Source organism: Apiospora aurea (genome assembly GCF_038362705.1).
Source record: "Apiospora aurea strain CBS 24483 chromosome Unknown utg000010l_segment0_segment0, whole genome shotgun sequence".
In the NCBI taxonomy this organism is placed as follows: domain Eukaryota; kingdom Fungi; phylum Ascomycota; class Sordariomycetes; order Amphisphaeriales; family Apiosporaceae; genus Apiospora; species Apiospora aurea.
In genome coordinates, this window is record NW_027117397.1 from 654,091 (window position 1) to 666,966 (window position 12,876).

Below are 12,876 nucleotides of genomic sequence, written 5' to 3' on the forward strand. Positions count from 1 at the left end.
TTTATAAGTCGCCGGTCTCACCGGCTTTCGGGTATCAAGGCAGCCAAGCCCTGGTTCTATTACCCCATAACAACATTCATGGTTGCAGTCAGATGATCGAAGATCGCAAGATTTCGAAGCTGTATGCCGAGCGATGACACCCGACGAGCCACTTCGGTATGTGGGGGATGCAGCATTGCACCAAGATCAAGATCGGCCCCACGTGGGCAGCTAGATCAGACGCAATATCAGGCGGAGAGGCTAAGGCGCCAAGTAATTGCGGTATAGAAAGGTCGGCAAACGTTGGGATGCAGTAGAGATCTTCAAGTGGGCTGGCTGGAAGATCATCGCAACTATAGGTGAGTGTGCGTGGGCGCTCGCTTCTTTTCCCCGCGATCCGGTGAAACCAGGGTCGGTGCCCTTGTCTCTCTCGGACCGATGTCAACGGCTTGAGGTGAAGCTTCCATCAATACATATCCTCGGTATTACTTCGACAAGTATTTCTTGGTCTCTGTGACGAGCTGGAATATCAAATTGTACCCAAATCAGCCTTTACTGAACAATGAGTCGATAGCAAGAACCGCTCACCTAGCTAACGAAAGACAACGTTTAGGAGGAACCTATACCTTCTCAATCGTGAGCGATACTGGTATTGCCCAAAGGGTACATTAGTATGTTTCCATGAGCACTTTTTCGAACTTAGGATGAACGTTAAATTTAAGGTAACTATAATAGAGATAACTTGCTCTATAGCGAGCATGTTACTATTTCGTAGACCGTAAGATTCTAAGTAGAGTTCTGTTTTCTCCAGCCTTCATCATTCATTCCTCGCATTCTACGGAAACTCACAACAAGTCATCATGGTGCTAACCAAAACCCACCCTGCTCCACTCAGCTGCCTCTCCTCAGAGGACCGCCTGAAATTGATAGATACCATCAGCAACCTCCGCCCCCCCATGGCATCGACCATGACGTCTCTCTTCCACAGATCGTCGTTTGCGGCGACCGTTTCTCTGGCAAGAGCTCCGTACTCAAAGCCCTCTCTGGCATTTCCTTCCCAATCGGACGCAACGCTTGTACACGTTTCCCCATCAAATTGGTGTTACGAAGAGACTCCCACGTTGGCCTGAATGCTTCCATTATCCCGCACCACTCGCGAAACGAGCCGGAGAAAGTTGTTACGACCAGCATCGAGGGGGGCTTCGAACACCCCGATGGGTTTGTGAATTTAATCGAGAAAGCCGAAAGGATGATGGGTATTTCGCCGCCTAGCATCCCCTTCTCGAACGATACCTTTCGCGTGGAGATCACCGGCCCCGACCAACCTCACCTCGCCCTTGTCGACCTCCCTGGTCTCATGCGCCCACAGTCCGAAGATCTCGAGGATCCCGACGCACAAACTATCCGGGATGTCGTGTCATCTTACATGAAGGACCCTCGGAGCATCATTCTCGCCGTAGTGTCTGCCGAGCACGACTCTGTAAGCCGAGAGGTAGTGGATCTCGCCCACGCCTGCTGACGCGGACGGCAGTCGAACGCTCGGCATCATCACCAAACCCGATACCTTGGTCCGGAAGTCAGAGAGGGAGGCTCTGTACAAGGCCCTGTGTCAGAGAATGGACTTTCGACATGACTGGCTCATCCTGAAGAACGCGAACTCCGAAACCGGCGGCAAAACAACACTCGCGCAAAGAGACAAGCAAGAAGCCAATTTCATAGACCTGGGTATCTGGCGGTGGACTTCGGTGACAAACCTCGGCATCGCTTCGCTGCGCAGCCGTCTCCGCGACATGTTGCTGGAGCGGACCACACTGGGGTTACCGGCGGTGGTGTCCGATATTGAACGTGAACGCGACGCATGCAAAGAGAAGCTCGACGATCTCGGCCTTCCCCGCGATACCTTGAATGAACAGCAACGCCACCTCGTGCAGATTAGCGAGTCATTCCAGCGGCTTGTCCAGAGTTCGATTGACGGCAATTGGGACGATCCGTTCTTCGAGGTCGGCGATGAGGCACCAGATGGTTACACGTGCCGGGTCCGAGCCTTTGCGCAGCACACCATGGGATGTTTTTACAACGTCCTCGTGAACAAGGGCCATCGCCGTGAAATCATCAGTAGAGAAGAAGACAGCGAAGATGAAGACGGAGAGGATGAAGAAAACGAGGAGGAGGAAACCGAGCGAGAGGACGGCGCAGACTCCAGTGAGCCTCTTCGGGTGACGAGAGAGGAGTTCATTGAGCACATCAAAATCAGGATCGGGGGCCTTCGAGGGTGTGAGCTCCCGGGGGTACTTAACCCCCTGGTCGTTGGTGTGCTGTTCCGCGAGCAGTCGGGCCCGTGGGGGCAGTTGACGCACAAGTATGTCAAAGCTGCCTGGGAAGCGTGCAGAGAGTTCCTCGAGGCAGCCATTGCCCATGTTGCCAACGACGCCGGGACCGCGGCGGCCATCCTCGAGAAAATCGTCGAGCCGTCGATGGGTCGCATCCTCAAAGGTGTCCGGGAGAAGACCGAGTACATCCTGCAGTCGTATTGCCGCGCGCATCCCATCACGTACAATAGGGCCCTGCACTCGTCGATATATGAAACCCGGACCAAGAGGAGTCGAGCCAAGTACAGCCGCACCCTGAAGAGCTTTTTCAAAGTGTCGGAGAAGGGTACTGTCGACCATGGCAACTTTAATATGGATGCTCTTCTTGATGCTCTCCAGAAGGTAAGCGAGTACCCAGACGAGGAGCAATGCATGGCGTCAGATGCACTAGACATATTGGAAGCGTATTACCAGGTATGTCTAACTTGACGTGTAGAGAAAAGAGGTGTACCTCGCTAACCCTGTCCGACACAGGTTGCGCTTAAGCGCTTCGTCGACATCATCGCCATCGAGATAGTCGAAGTCCGCCTGGTCTCGGCCCTACCGGATATCTTTTCGCCAGTCGGTGTCTACAAAATGGACCCTGCACTGATCAACGATGTACTGAGCGAGCCGGAGGAACGTCGGGCTGCGAGAGCCCAGCTCACGGAACAGCTTGAACTGCTTAATCAAGCAGCCTTAACCTGCAGCAAATTCCACTCCAGTGGGTAAACTAACTAACAACCCCTCCTTCGTTCAGCATGTGTTGACGGGCCTTGGAAATAGCACTTCCATTGTCATCGGATAAGGATGAGGATGAGCACGGTCTCTCGAGCGAACGCGAACACACGCCGACCGATGACACTCACGAGGAAGCCCCTGACAACCGCGCGGGCGGGTATGTCAAGTGCATTTGGCTCCCACCGCCTCCCGCCTCAGACCCATGGTTCTGGTTCCGTGAGACGGGTAAGACGAGGGTGGTGGGTGCGGATGGAATCCATCGGTGGGTGCCGAGGAATGAGAAGCTCGCAGAGGCCCTCGATCGTTTGCCGGTGAATAACACGACAGAAGAGGTATGCGCACGGGAGCTGGAATCATTCTTGCCCCCTCGATAGGATGGAGTCAGACTACTTGATCGTAGCTCGCGATTTAGAGAGTGGTCCAAATAAGTCGTCCGCTACTCTCATCGTCGTGGTTTGAGCGGGCTCGCGTAGTAAGCAGGACAACGGTCCCGCTTTATCGCTGCCGAGCGACATCCTGTATGTGAAACTTCATCTCCGTGCACCAGAATATAATCACAGATAGAAAGCAATGAACTCAATGTCAACCATCGTCATGTCGTTTAATCGGTTCATTTGTCGCAAGCACGCAACAATGTAAGAGGGGGACGTCGTCGGTGGCTTCGCGGTGGCTCTATCTTATCAAGGTTATCAGAGGGTTCCATAATACTGTGCGGTGGCAAAACGTCACCCCCAAAGCCCCTAGCGTTGTGCGGAGAAAGCGCTGGCACAGCACGTGGAGGGAGCGCATCGCACCACAACGACCCCCAAAAATCCAAGATGGCCAGCGAGATCCAGCGGCTTTCTTCAGTGGACTTCAGTGGTCCTCGCGGAGAAACGGGGTCTGCTGAGTAAATCTCTCTCCCCACGTCCTGCCCATTATTTTCGACGACATTGCATCGTCTTCACCAAAATGAGATGCGACAATTGGAATTGTCTTTGGAATACAGGCTCAATTGATCATAATATGATAGCAATTACGCACGTAATGACTACCAGCACGAGACTGCGCACGATTCCCGACAGGGTAATCCGAAGCGTCATGGGCCAAATGGACCCTGAAGCTTACGATGCCAGTCACATGAAAGGGACGCGCACCAATGAGACGAGCATCGTGGCCGCCGACCCAAGAAATTTTTTCCAGAGCCAAGATGCAAATGTCCGGTTCCTGTAAATGACCAACCAAAGGACGCAGGCCAGGATGCGTCTAAAACAAACTGGCAAACCTCACCGAGGCCATGAGTAACGCGGCTTCTGAGCACGGCAGGATCGGCACACGATACATAGGATTTCTGATTAAGAGGCCAACGTCCAACTACTCGTGTCTTTGGCCAGTAGCAGCGCGCGAAGGATATTGCAGCGGAGTATTCTCCAGTATATTCCCCATCAAACTGTGACTGCAGCTCGTAGGATCTTGGCTTAAGGTTACAACTTGCCAAAGTAAGTTCACATCGCGAATGGAGACCTGCGCAGCGCTAATTGGCTTCGCGGCCGACAGAGTGGAGGAGGTGCTTTTGCCCAGCTTGGAAGAGGAGCTCGGGTTTCCAAATGGGACATCTGACCTTTGCTCTTCCCTACCCATCAGCAAAGTCAGACACGCTCACACGCCTGGCTGTCAGGGGGGACGATATTGAGATGGGCTGATGATATACAGGGCGTGTGCGTGTTCGCTTAGTGAGGCTCAAAAGAAGGAAGGCACCAAAAAAATAAGAGTGCGGCAATGACGACGAGTTGCAGGCCAATTGGCAAGCCCTCCCTCGCCCAGCGCCCAGCTTGCCAGGGGCCCAGGGCCAAAGCCAGGCTTCGCGTAGGGCGGGAGGCGTCGCCGCGTCGGGCGAGCGGGTGGAGCCGCTGCCTCTGCCTTCCTTCTAGCCGCGATCGAGGGTGTTCGGTCAGCAACCGAGGCTGCCTTCTCTTGGCCATTATTCAATTTCACAGATATCAATTACCTCGCTTTGCTTTTCGCCTTGTAAAACTCTGGCATTCGGGCTTGCGACGCGCTCCCCGTTGGTCAGAGATAGGAAGTATTCATTCGACCCAGCAGCCAGGAGACCGCCTTTTCCCCATTATACCCAGCTTATGCGGTCTTTTCCCAGTCTAGGAGAAAACCAGAAAAGATCACCAGGGCCGTTCCAGTTATTCTGTCCAGTTTTCCTGAATTTCTCCAGTTTCTCAACATTTAGGACTGCACCAGATGCCAAGGTCCGTCTTTTCCCGTACGAGAGTCGAAATGCACGGTTTTGAATGGATGATGGTTTTCCCCGTGAAAAGTCTGACCGAGGCAGCTCCGAGATGTAACCCACTGCAGACCTGGGGACCCCAGCACTAATCCCAGCACCAACCCCAGCATCGTGCCCAGCCCACCAGACAACCAAGCTCGTCCGCTTGACTTGGAAGCTAGATCTTCCCCGCGAAATTGGCTGGATGTCCACCGAAAACAGCCCAAGAGATCCTTTACCGCTGATCCTCCACGAATCCACTCTCGCAAACCTGCTATTACGGTCCTCACTGCCCAAACCGTTCATTACTATGGGCTTTTCGATGGGGCTGTCCCGGCGCGGCAAAGGCTGATAAGCATCGGCCGGTGTGTCTTGGGACGTCTTAACGGGTCTTGACTGTGCGTATGCGAACAGTCAACTTGTCCCGTCCCGTTCACCTGATGTTTCTATTCGTTTTTGCTCTCGAGCCTCAGTTGTTACCAGACCCGGCCAGGCCAGGCGGATTTCGTCCAAACCAGCAGCTCCAGAACCCCTGAAATATCTACTCAGAAGAATCAATATGACCTCATCGAGCTCCACGACGCTGCAGCACTAGTAACGTTTCCGCTCACGGCGCAGAGTTGTGCGGCATAGGTGCTGACCTATCGGGCGGCCATTCGCGGTAATAGATCAGCATGTGACCCACTCGGTTCTTGGATACATCCTTCGGCTATCTCCTTCGCAGGCCTAGCACGGGTTGACTCGCGCCCGAAATGTACTGCGACTAAGAGGGTGCCTGTCGACGAGGATTTCCATTACCAGAAAACAACTGGATCTCGAGCTGCAACCTGGGCTGCAGCAACGATGGAGGGTGCATGGCCAATCTTTGTCATCCAGAGGGGGAGAGGTCCTGCTCGCCAGCTATATGAAGTAGGACAGACCCCGCGCTGCGACATGTGCGGGAGTTCCTTTAGAGTTCCTTCATCCTCGGCCATCGCACTATCCTTGCCCGGAGCAGCCTCTTCGCCAATTGGTTTTGCTTTCCTTCAGTGCCGTAGTTGCTCTTGTTTGCTCGGACACTGATACCCCCTTCAAGCCTTGACTCTTGCTGCCGAGTCCCAATACCCTTCCTCTTCATGCTACACACTTCCGCCAATCGCCTTTGATCGACCGCAATCATGGGTTCTCCACGCTACATGGGCCTTACAGGCCGCCCGCTTTCGATAATGGTGTCGACCATCGCCACGTGCGGTTTCCTACTCTTCGGCTACGACCAGGGTGTTATGTCGGGTATCATCAGTGCTCCTGCTTTCAACAACATGTTTGAGGCGACACGAGACAATGCCACCATGCAAGGTTTTGTCACAGCAATATATGGTGAGATTGAGTTTCTTCCCTGGAGATGCTAGGCCGCGGGAGCTAATGCAATTCTAGAAATTGGATGTTTGTTTGGCGCCATGTTCATGCTTGCATTCGGCGATCTTTTGGGACGACGCAAAGGTACGATCAACTACGACTGACGACTCCAACCCCTTTTTACTAACTGATTCGCAGGTATCATCCTGGGTGGTATTGTCATGATTATCGGTGTCGTTATTCAGGTCACTGCCGTCTCCGGAGCGACCCCTCTCGCCCAGTTCATCGTAGGCCGTGTCGTTACCGGTGTGGGCAATGGATTGAACACATCCACCATTCCTACCTACCAAGGTTCGTAAAACAGTTCCTCGCTCCAACGTCAGTTCGATCTAACGCAAAAGCAGCCGAATGCAGTAAGACTACAAACCGGGGTCTCCTTATCTGCATCGAAGGTGGCATCATCGCCTTCGGTACCCTGATTGCCTACTGGGTCGACTATGGCAGCACCTACGCGACCAACCCCGACTTCGTCTGGCGCTTCCCCATCGCCTTCCAGATCGTCTTCGGCCTTGTCTTGTCCGGCGCCATGTGGTTCCTGCCCGAGTCACCCCGCTGGCTGCTCACCCACGAGCGCTACGAGGAGGCCGAGAAGGTCATTTCTGCTCTTCGTGGATACGAGCTCGGGAGTGAGCAGACCGCCATGGAGCGTGATGTCATTCTCGACTCTATCCGGGCTTCGGGTTTCTCGGGTCAGAAGTCGACCCCTATCAAGGCGCTCTTCACCAACGGCAAGACCCAGCACTTCCGTCGTATGTTGCTCGGTGCTTCGTCTCAGCTTATGCAGCAAGTCGGTGGATGCAATGCCGTCATCTACTACTTCCCCATCCTGTTCGAGTCCTCCATCACACCCGGCGACCACAACATGGCTTTGTTGATGGGTGGTGTCAACATGATCATCTACTCCATCTTCGCTACCGTCTCGTGGTTCATCATTGAGCGAGTCGGACGCCGCAAGCTTTTCCTCTGGGGCACTGTCGGACAGTGCTTGTCCATGGTCATCACCTTCTCCTGCTTGATCAGCGGTGACTCCATGTCGGCTCGAGGTGCTGCCGTCGGTCTCTTCACTTACATTGCGTCTTTCGGCGCTACCTGGCTGCCTCTGCCCTGGCTCTACCCGGCCGAGATCAACCCCATCAAGACCCGCGCGAAGGCCAACGCTGTGTCCACCTGCACCAACTGGTATGCAGCCCCCTTCTAAAGTGTGAACATCCGATAACTAACAATTGCATAGGCTCTTCAACTTCTTGATTGTCATGGTCACCCCTATCATGGTCGCGAACATCGGCTGGGGCACCTACCTGTTCTTCGCCGCCATCAACGCTACTTTCTTGCCCATCATCTACTTCTTCTACCCCGAGACGGCCAACCGATCCCTGGAGGAGATCGACATCATCTTCGCCAAGGGCAACGTCGAGGGCAAGTCGTACGTCGCGGCGGCCAAGGAGCTCCCGTACCTGACGGATGCCGAGGTGGAGCGCGAGGCAGTCAAGTACGGCCTGATTACGGCCGACGGCCAGAACAACGCCTTCTCTCGGGCCGCGCACGCCCACGACGCGGAGAAGAATGCCGTCGAGGATGGCAACGATAGCAGCAAGGAGAACGTGGTCCAGGAGAGCGATATTGAGGGCCCCAACAACGGCTTGGGTTCCAGCGGACAGGCTGGGCAACACTAGACGCATTGTCATACGACGAGTTAAGTCCGCATAAGCCCGATTAGGGTGACGAGCACCTGGATTCCAGGTTGACGGCGTCTCGGGCTCCCGGGCGCTCCTTAGATATTCATTTCATATAGAGAGGCTGCTGCTATGCGCGGTGGCCTAGATACCCCTTTTCAAGAATTGAACAATTGAACAAAACTCTGTGCAGCTGACGTGACCAAATCGTGCCTAATTATCGTCAGTTACACCGGCGCTTAATCTAGATGAATACGGCGTAACAAACAGACCAGCAGTGACGTCGCCGGCGATTTCCGTACGAGTGGGCCAATGGGAAAGCGGGGTAACCGACTGACTAATAGGGGCAGCATTACAAATCAGAAAGTCCACGACAGGCGAAGAAGCACTTTTCGTAATTCATTACCTTACGAGGTTCTCACTGTCAGAGTTAGTCGACTATAAATGACCATTCCCCGGACGAACGTAATATGTCGTGAGGAAAGTACTTCAAATCCGCGGCTCTAGTCACAACCCAGCTATTCCTCCCACACAACCCCTAGCTCTCAATTACTGCGCCTGGAGTAACGCGAAAGGATATAGTATTTGTATTTTGGTATCATAATACCAAACCGTAATCCCCGATATCAGCGGCATTTACTAGCCCACCATGACGACACCCCGCAGCCACACCGCCGTCGCCTTCGTAGGCGCCCGGCAGCCCCTCGAGGCCATCCGGGTCCCGACCGCGGCCCCGGAAGGCGACGAGATCCTCATCCGGTCCCAATTCACCGCTTCGACCCCGCTCGACCTCCACCGCGCCGACGGCGGGCTCCTGATGCAACCGGGCGCGATCTTTGGCTCGACCACGGCCGGCGTCGTCGAGGCGACGGGGCCCGCGACCAGCGGCAGACTCCGGGCGGGGGACCGGGTATTTGGATGGGCATTCCAGAAGCCGCAGTATCGAGCGCATCAGGAGTATGTGACGGCGCCGGAGTGGATGTTTGGAAAGGTTGGTCTCATCTCGTCATGATGCAACAACTGCTGCTGGTGTTTGTCCTTCTCGAACTGATACTTACTGACACCATGATAAGATCCCCGAAAACATCTCCCCGGAAGAGGCCGCCACCGTCCCCGAGAACCTCATCACCATCTTCAACACCATGGCCACGGACCTGGGCCTGCCCACCCCCTGGCCCAAGCCCGAGGACTACGTCCCCGACCGCGCCGACGACCCCATCCTGGTGTGGGGCGCCGCCTCCTCGGTCGGGCAGTCCGCCCTCCAGCTTCTGCGCTGGTACGGGTACCGATACGTGCTCGCGACGGCGTCGCCGTCGCACCATCAGTACTTGAAGGGTCTCGGCGCGTCGGCGTGTTTCGATTACCGGAACCCTGACGTCGCGGTGAAGGTACTCGCTGCAGCGTCCGAGACCCAAGGCAAGGCTGGTGTGAGGGGAGAGGCGGCGGTGCCGTTCATCATCGACTGCATCGGCTCCCGCGATGGGAGCATGCGGCCTATCCTCGAGAAGAAGATCGCTCAGCTGGGGTCTGTGGTGGCGGTCATGTTGCCTGTGATTCTGACGCACGCGAGTGCGGAGCAGGCGCCCGAGTACGAAATGGATGCGCCCAAAGTCGCTCGCGAGCTCCTTGGTCCAGAAGCGGATAGTTCGGGTGTGACGGTCAAGGGGGTGCGGACCTTTTTCATTTATGATAACAGCCCCTTTTTCAAGGAGAAGCTGCCGTCGGAGATTTTGCCGGCGCTGTTGGAGCAGGGGGTCGTGAAGCCGCAGCGGTTCCGGATCGTGGAGGGCGAGACTATTTTGGAGCGCGAGGAGAATGCGTTGCGGGAGATGCGGGAGGGGGTGTGAGTGGGGTGAAGTTGGTCTGGCGGACTTCGGATCATTGAGGAAAAGTTGGAGGTTACAGGAAAAGGGGGCTAAGTATAAATTTTAGCATGATCGATCGTGAGCAAAATAGTGTCCTTGAAAAAGAGTTTCATATAGATCAACCTGTCTTTCGTGGCATTCCCTCCCCTCTCAGGGGTGTTTCCACCTACTGTTGTATCAAGCCACCCTGTGTCGAGTCGCCCCTCACAGGCCCTTAAAGTAGATTAGTCTACATCCGGGTGTTGAGGACTAATATATCATCATAGATCAATCTGTGTTCTACATAACTTCGACCCGAGTACTGTTGTTTTCTCATGTTCTGACCTCAGTCTAGGAAAATGGAAGTTGGACAATGGAAGTTAAGGGGATTCGTTAATGACCAAGTAGTGAGGAAATCGCGGCTCGGACAAAAGAGAATTTCATCCGCCTCATCATGCACCGCTTGCCAATCGCAGCCCTTCGTCTTCAGCCAACTGGTCCTGGGTCATCCCACCGTTCAGCTTTTCGATATACCTGTCAAACTTCCCTGATGTCTCGATAATCTCGTCCATCACCTTGTAGTTCCAGAGAAACGCGCCTCCATTTTGTTGCTTCCGCTCCCACCGAGCAAACTGCCGTGCCGTAGTAATGGCGTTACGGATCTCGCGCCCATTCATCTTGTGCTGGGCCAGCTTTTCGATGTGGTCTTCCAGGTCCTCAAAGTCGATACCCTCCTCGTTCAGTGTCTTCAGCCGGACGAGGAAGTTGCCCCAGATCTTGGTGCGCTGGTGTACCGTCAGGCTAGTGTAGTGGATGGCCAGCTGGATGCGCGACTTGAAGGCCTCATCGAAGATCCCGACGCGGTTGCTGGTCAGGACTAGGATCCCGTCGTAGTACTCCAGGACCCGCAGGAAGACGGACACGAGGGCGTTGCGGTGGAGGTCCTCGAGGCTGCGCTGCTCGAGGAAGACGTCGGCTTCGTCGAGCAGCACCACGCATCCCCAGATCTTGCCGAGGTAGAGGACTGACTCGAGATACTCCTCGACGGCTCGGGGCTCGGTCCCTATATCGCCGCAGGTGACGGGGTAGAGCGGCTTCTTGGCGATCTCGGCAACACTTTCGGCAGTGAGGGTCTTCCCAGTACCAGGACCCCCGTGCAAAAGCATGATCAAGCCGTTGCCTTTACCACTGATAAGGTCCGTGGACTTTTCAGCTTCAATCTGGTCGCTGATCAGAGCTTGGATCAACCGCTTTGTTTTGACATTGAGAACTAGGGTCTCGAACGCGCCAGTGTTCCACGCAACCTCGTTAAAGTTGTCGACTTGCAGATCCAGCCATTTCTTGGTCGTCAGGTTGAAAGCCTTCATCTTTGGCGGTAGTAAGTATATGGGGTCATTTGAAGGTGGTTCGGGTTGCTCCATCGTGTCTGGACTCAGATTCTTTAGCAAAGAGGGGTTGCGCATAACGGCAACGTTCTTGGGATGCAGCTTGTGATAAGCCATCGTGTCGATCATGTACCGGCCTCCTGCTGCACCTTGAAGATTTCGGTCTCCGTCTCCCTTGTACGAGATCATACATGGCCGCCTACATCTCCAGAACCAATGGCCCCTCTGCCGCAGCCTCTCTGAAGTATTCTTGTCCACATGGTCCAAGGGGCAGAAGGCGAGGCTGTTAATTGCCTTTTCGGAGTGATAGTCGGAGTCGATATTCTTCATTTCCAAAGTTTCGTGTGCCGATATGAATGATCCGTCAAACTCCCAATGCGTGGCCTTGATTTCAAGGCTGATCGAGGCAGGCAGGTCTTGGCCGGTTTCACCCCTGATGACCATCAACGCCCATGGGCGGTTGGTCTTGGGGATTCGTTTTTGTATTTGTGGCCATGACCTGCAGAGATGGCCTTGTGCATCCAGATCCTTTCCCTGCACTACGACATCGCCCGGTTTGAATAGGTACTGGATGAGTCCATGAGTGATTTTACCTCTAAGATGCAACCCCCTCTGGCTGACCCCCCCTCACTAACCCCTCCTGATTTCAGATGATTCTAGAGCCCCTAAGCAACAACAATAGTATATAAAAGGGTTAAATCTTACTCGTCTCCTAATTGAAATAGATTAATCTCTTCCTTTTTTTTTCCCTCTTTTTACTACTACTAACATAACTAAAGAAGTACGCATTGCGTAGGCGGTCCAGGCCGTGCTAACCGGCGGAAGTATTAACCGTGCGGCTAAAGACTATAACGTTAATAAAGGTACCCTTCGCAACCGAATTAAGGAGAACCTTAATAAAAAAGAGAAATATAAGGCTCTGCAGTTATTTACCCTTGCCAAAAAGACCTTTTTAACCAAATAGGCTTTTTTCCAGGCTAGCCTAGGCTATGCACCAACGCACCGGCTATTTCGTATATACGCTCAACGTATCCTCTTTACAGAAGGGGTCGATTACCTTATCGGTAAACGATAAGTGTACCGTTTTTTAAAACGTTATCCGGCTTTTAAGACTATACGTACTAAAGCGATGGATTTCCGGCGTTTTATATATACATTAAACGGGGCTATACGAGGGTTTTTTAATCGGCTTAACACTACTATTATTAATAATATACCCTCTCGGTCTAGTAATAATAGTTCTTTTAAAAAGAG

General features: G+C 53.9%; 4 protein-coding genes across 4 annotated transcripts; 3 read left to right on the forward strand and 1 right to left on the reverse strand.

Moving 5' to 3' along the window:
* Nucleotides 1-133: 133 nt before the first annotated feature.
* Nucleotides 134-3,480, forward strand: PG986_014229 (dynamin family protein; the record flags this gene model as incomplete). The annotated part of the gene is made up of 7 exons (XM_066850451.1): nucleotides 134-156; nucleotides 268-338; nucleotides 774-1,459; nucleotides 1,629-2,762; nucleotides 2,823-3,051; nucleotides 3,114-3,400; nucleotides 3,469-3,480. 7 exons carry the CDS (start codon nucleotides 134-136, stop codon nucleotides 3,478-3,480), a joined length of 2,442 nt encoding a protein of 813 aa, XP_066692689.1.
* A 3,002-nt stretch (nucleotides 3,481-6,482) lies between these two features.
* Nucleotides 6,483-8,393, forward strand: PG986_014230 (sugar transporter; the record flags this gene model as incomplete). The annotated part of the gene is made up of 5 exons (XM_066850452.1): nucleotides 6,483-6,681; nucleotides 6,739-6,804; nucleotides 6,859-7,011; nucleotides 7,065-7,899; nucleotides 7,952-8,393. 5 exons carry the CDS (start codon nucleotides 6,483-6,485, stop codon nucleotides 8,391-8,393), a joined length of 1,695 nt encoding a protein of 564 aa, XP_066692690.1.
* A 649-nt stretch (nucleotides 8,394-9,042) lies between these two features.
* PG986_014231 (uncharacterized protein) lies at nucleotides 9,043-10,240 on the forward strand (the record flags this gene model as incomplete). The annotated part of the gene is made up of 2 exons (XM_066850453.1): nucleotides 9,043-9,384; nucleotides 9,467-10,240. 2 exons carry the CDS (start codon nucleotides 9,043-9,045, stop codon nucleotides 10,238-10,240), a joined length of 1,116 nt encoding a protein of 371 aa, XP_066692691.1.
* A 449-nt stretch (nucleotides 10,241-10,689) lies between these two features.
* On the reverse strand, nucleotides 10,690-11,952 carry PG986_014232 (uncharacterized protein; the record flags this gene model as incomplete). Its single annotated transcript, XM_066850454.1, has 1 exon — nucleotides 10,690-11,952. The coding sequence occupies one exon, from the start codon at nucleotides 11,950-11,952 to the stop codon at nucleotides 10,690-10,692; it is 1,263 nt and encodes a 420-aa protein (XP_066692692.1).
* Nucleotides 11,953-12,876: the final 924 nt, after the last annotated feature.